Here is a 5,924-nt window from a genome sequence, read left to right on the forward strand (position 1 = left end):
AAAAAAAAAAAAAAAAAAAAAAGCAGATCGTCATACCCTCTTCTCTATTCTGGAAAGGCAGGAAAGAGGCAAGTTCTAGCATGGTGGGAAGGAAGGTGCTACGTTAACTTAGAGAGACCCAGGTTTCCACTGATGCTAATTAATGGATAATGTACTGTATTGTTGTGCTTCTTCAGGGACACGAGCATTTGTGCAGAGTAGCAAAGAAGTAATGTATGATTGCTGGTTATGGTGTCACTGCCTGAGTTACAGAATTCAGGAGAGAAGTGATTTGGGTGGGGTGGGATGATAATGAGTTTGCTTTTAGACCTGTTGATTCTGAGATATCTGTAGGATATATAGGTTGCGATCTTCAGCAGGCAATTGTATATATGGCTGAAGATCTTGTCAATGGCCTGAGATTGTAATATTAAATTTTTTAGAAACTACTATACTAGTTTTAAATGTGATCTCTCCTACATTTAGACCTCTTTTTTTAGAGCCTGAACTAAACTGTCAATGTGAATGTATTTTGCATCTAAAGAGCACAAAGTGATTAAAAAGAGGCCCGCTTTCTTATCTCTGTGGTAGAATTCCACGAGACTACTCCACTCGGACCCTTCACGATCTGTGCGCTACTATCCCAGCCCAAGAGCTGCCCATTGACTTGCGCCTGGCTTCTCGAGTGTATCATACAGCCGACAAGAAAGGCCACAATACTGTACTTGGAGTATGTGGAACCTCTTTCTTAGATGATCGCTATACAGATGAAGAGCAAAGAGAGAGGTAAGAGTTCCACTGGTAATTTTGTTTTAAGCTAGATTTAAATGGCCAAAGAATTTCTGCCTTTGAGGCTTAGATTTTGAAGACTTGCTTCTGAAAGGAGCAGTTTTGGTCCTTTCCATTCCTTCCCGGTACATACACAGTCTAGGTCAGTGTCTTCATTTCCTGCCATTATTGACATGAACCATGCTCTATCGTAAGGTAACTTTAGTTTAGTGGTTTATGGTTCCCAAAGAGTGTCACATACATGATCTCATTTGTTCTTTGTAACAACTCTGTGGAGTACAGATGTGGAAATTGAAGCTTATAAGAACCAAGCAACTTTGCCAGGCTTATACAGCTAAGAACATCACAGATTTGGGAGTTGAAGCCAGTTTTTAGATTTCAGCATCATTGGGTATGCTTGGGTCCAGGGATCACGTACAAATGTCATTTCCTCTGGACCTTTTTCCATTTCTCCTTGTGTCTCACTTTCCTTCGGAATGTGAGTATTCTTTTATGGAGAGTATATAATTTATAGCATCCTCAAATGAGAGGAGAAAAGGGAAGGGGGCTAACATTTATTTAACAGGAACTGTATTCCTTGCACTGTGCTGTGTGCTTTGCATCTTTCCTGTTTGAATCTTCAATGATAAGGAAGAAGTCATAATTTCCATTTTATTCATGGAGAAACTTAGGCTTTATAATATCAGGTAACCTGCCCAAGTTTTATCTCTAGATAGTGATTAGAATCCAGATTTGTGGGACTTCCCTGGTGGTCTAGTGGTAGAGAATCCGCCTTCCAATGCAGGGGACGCGGGTTCGATCCCTGGTCAGGGAACTAAGATCCCACATGCCGCGGGGCAACTAAGCCCGCATGCCACAACTACCGAGCTCGTGCACCTCAACTGGACAGCCCGTGTGCCGCAAACTACAGAGCCCATGCGTCTTGGAGCCTGTGCGCCACAACTAGAGAGAGAAAACCCGCACTCCACGAGAGAGAAGCCCGCGAGCTACAACGAAAGATCCTGCATGTCTCAGTGAAGATCCCGCATGCCGCAACTAAGACCTGACACAGACAAAAAAAAAAAAAAAAGAATCCAGATTTGTTTAACTTAATTTTTCTCAAACTTTTTTTCATTATCACCCCAGTAAGAAGGCTTTTTAGACTCCCCCACACAACTTCCCCTCTCCATTATATTGTAGTGCTCTAGATATACTGTATATCTGTTTATGGTACTGTATGTATATCTGTGCCTTACTTATACATAAAAAGAGTAAGCTTTTTCACCCCCTGCCCTCCCCAGCCACTAATTTTCACTCCCTTGGGGGTGCTATCACCTGCACATAGAGAATGCATACTCTATAAAGTTTCTTGTCTTTCAGAAGAGCTGGTAGGAATCCTGAAAAATAATCTATAACAGGTTTTTTAAATACTCAAATATTAAATGTTAAGTTAAATTTAAGTAGATGTATGTTTAGTGTTATATTTGAACTATTCTAGATATATAAGAATAATATTTTAAAAGATCACTTTTAATTAACACTATCAAAAAATTGTAAGTAACTAACCCACACTTTTCATGCTATATTCTGATCCCATTTCCTCAAACTTTACTTTTAGTAAAAATTGTAACACCTTACTGCGTTCTTTTAAGGCTTAAAGTCATGGTTTCCCTGTGTTTAGTAATCATAACGCCATTCAGTATGAATCCCCAAAAGAAGTTCATTCTCATGTTTATTTTCTGTTAGGCAAAAATATTTTTTAAGGGATTTATGTGTTATTCATAATTTTATGAATAAAATTATATGTGAAGAATTTTAGAAATTTCAGAATTGCTCCAGTATCTCTGGTAGATTATAGAAGTTCCATATGACTTCTTTGGAATGTCTTTGAAAAGCCTAAAGCTGAGAGTGGACATAAAGACATAAACATAATCCAGTAGTTATGAAACTACTATATTGAGTCATTTCTATTAGCACTCTGCAAGCCAAGCATCCTTGGCTTACAGCTTCTATTATTCATGCAAAGTGTTAAAAATACTGATTTCTTTCCAATTCTAAATTTTTTTTTTCAAGTAGGTCTCACTTTCTTTTTCCAAGAGAGTCAATAAATGTTCTATTTGATGATGATAATTCTTGGCAATTTGTTCCTAAGTACCAAATAAGAAGTTAATTTAAGTACTGAATATTTAATTCTCTGGCATCCATCTCTTGAGGATTACCTTGCTAAACATAGCTTAACCTTTTCAAAATATATCTGTCTGCTGAGCCTACAAGTTCAGAGAAATGTGTAATTTTTTCTGCACTAATAAGTGGTCTCAAGAAAGGTAATTGTGAATACAAAATGAATACCCTTTCACTTGGTGGCTTTTTGGTTTTTCTGTGTAATGAACAGTTCCACAAAGCATAATACTTGTGGTTATATAGTTTTAATGCTTTCCTAATTTTGCACATAGTAACTGTTATTTGTGGGAAACACCAAGGATATTTTAATGGTATAGTGTGGGTGCATAAGTTTATTTAAAATAGCAATGTACTGTTCAAACATGTTTATTTTGCTAAATAGCAGTTTTGATTAGAACTATAAAAATATTCCATTTTGATCATATTTTTGCTTTTAAAGTTTCTGTATTGTAAAGAGAAGTTTATAGACATCTAAGAATTAGAGCTCTTAGCATGGAATTTTAGATTTTGGGTTTTAAAATAAGGAAAATTATTAAAAGTGTTTAAACACTTAGATTAGTTAACAGTTTGGTGAGTAGCCTTCTGAACATCTCTGTGTAAACATGTGTTTAAACCATAGGTGGCATTCTATAGACTTATATTTTCCACTCAAGGTTATGTGTGAACATTTAAATTACTTCATAATATTTGCTAATTAACCATGCTGCAGGGTAAGAAAATTCCTAGGTGTGGAATTATTTATTAAAATTTTTGGTTTAAAAATTTTGATGCATATTGCTGAACTTCTCTCCAGAAAAATCATACCAGTTTATATGCTTACCAACAATTTATTATATTGTTCATTTCCTTTCAACCTGGCCAAGCCACTAATTGTCAATCTTCTGGATCTTTTCCTAATCTGATGAAGAAAAATATCTCTTTATTTATTGTTTTATTCATTTCTAATAAGATTGAACATATTTTTGGATGTCTCTTGGTTATTTGTTTTTCTCCTTTTGAGAATTACCAATTCATATTCTGTTATCATTCATCTTTTTCTTATAGATTTATAAGTGATCTTTTTATATTAAAGATTTTTATCATATATAATGTAGACTTTAAAAAATTGTTTTGCTTGCTTTTCAGTTTTGTTTATGTTGTTTTATGCTATCCAGAAGTTGTATGCTAATACAGAAGTAGTGAAAACTGGCAATAGTTCCCTTTATGTGTTCTAGTCTTGGTGTCATTCTTAGAAAGGGCTTTTCTACACTTCAATTTAAATATATTCTGTTGGGGCTTCCCTGGTGGCACAGTCGTTAAGAATCTGCCTGCCAATGCGAGGTACACAGGTTTGATCCCTGGTCCGGGAGGATCCCACATGCTGCGGAGCAACTAAGCCCGTGCGCCACAACTACTGAGCCCATGTGTCACAACTACTAAAGCCTGTGTACCTAGAGCCCGTGCTTCGCAACAAGAGAAGCCACGACAATGAGAAGCCTGCGCACTGTAATGAAGAGTAGCCCCCGCTCACTGCAACTAGAGAAAGCCAGCACACAGCAACGAAGACCCAACATAGCCAAAAATAAAAACAAACAAATAAATAAATTTAAATAAATAAATATATTCTGTCATATTTTCTTCTAGTAATTTTATGGCTTTCTTTTAAAAATTAAAACTTTAATTAGTTTGATAAGAAGAATAAGCATTAATGTTTCTTTCCCAAATGACTAGCCAATTGCACAGTATCGTTTATTCAGTAAATCCTCTTTTTCTCACTAATTTGAAATGCCCACTTTTCATACCTTAAATTCGAATGTGTTATCAAAACTATTTATGGACTTATGTTCTATTTCACTGATTTTTCTATGTAAAATGGCTTGTGTATTTTGTCGATCCACCATCAAGAAAGAGAGAGCTGGTGGCAAAAATGCTGTCTTGGCAAACATTGGCTGACCTTCTCAAGTCAGGTACCCTTATAGCCAGCTTCTGGTGGTAAGCAGTGCTTAGACTAGAGATCCCAGATTTAGCCCTCAACTCAACTTCAAATTGCAAGGGAAATTCCTAGTCACATTTTAGAAAAATGTGTACAGACTGTTAGTTTTATACATTAAAACAGCAGTGATTACAACAACAAATATTAGAAAAGCAAAAGTTAAATGTCAGAATTCAAAGTTTAATTTCATTTATTATTTTGCTACAAAATAATAATAAAAATACAAATATGCAAGAAAATACAAAAAAGGAAAACAGTTACTCAAAATCCTGCCATCCAGAGATAATACTATTCTTAAGTATATGATTCCAGACTTATCTGTATGCAAATAAATCATATGGAACAAAACTTGGGTAATGCTATGTAAATAATGTTTTGTAACCTGATTTTTAAAACTTATTATGTTGTAATTATCTTTCTATGTCACGAAGTACAGATCTGAATAATCATTTAAATTGATCAGTAAATATTTTTTGTGTACCTACTGTGTGGCAGGCATTGAGTTAGGCACTAGGTAAGCATCTGCAAACAAGGGAAACATAATCCCTGCCCTCAGGGAATTTGGAGATTAGCAGAGAAGAAAGGTGGTGAATTAATTATTGTGAATGTGACAATTAATATGCAGATGTGCAGTGTATGGAAGCATGTAAGAAGAGTTCCCAATTATCTGGGGGAGATTGAGGAAATGATACTTAAATTGAAATCTGAGGAATAAATAGAAGATAGCTAGGAAGAAGGGAAAGAAATTTTTTAGTTTCTTGCTACTCAAAAGTATAGTTCACAGACCAGCAGCATCACCATCACCTGGAAGCTTGTTAAAAATACAGGTGATTCGGGCTTCCCTGGTGGCGCAGTGGTTGGGAGTCCGCCTGCCGATGCAGGGGACACGGGTTCGTGCCCCGGTCTGGGAGGATCCCGCATGCCATGGAGCGGCTGGGCCCATGGGCCGTGGCCGCTGAGCCTGCGCGTCCGGAGCCTGTGCTCCGCGGCGGGAGAGGCCACAGCAGTGAGAGGCCCATGTACC

At 36.7% G+C, this 5,924-nt stretch overlaps 1 protein-coding gene across 1 annotated transcript in view; it reads left to right on the forward strand.

The window, feature by feature from the left end:
* The window catches only part of TTC6 (tetratricopeptide repeat domain 6), a 214,333-nt gene that overhangs the window by 78,697 nt on the left and 129,712 nt on the right, over positions 1-5,924 (forward strand). Inside the window, exon 5 of the mRNA XM_024114964.2 lies at positions 571-765. Within this exon, the coding sequence (XP_023970732.2) occupies positions 571-765 (195 nt within the window). The remainder of the gene's footprint in view (positions 1-570; positions 766-5,924) is intronic.

This window comes from Physeter macrocephalus, chromosome 11, assembly GCF_002837175.3.
Source record: "Physeter macrocephalus isolate SW-GA chromosome 11, ASM283717v5, whole genome shotgun sequence".
Classification (NCBI taxonomy): domain Eukaryota; kingdom Metazoa; phylum Chordata; class Mammalia; order Artiodactyla; family Physeteridae; genus Physeter; species Physeter macrocephalus.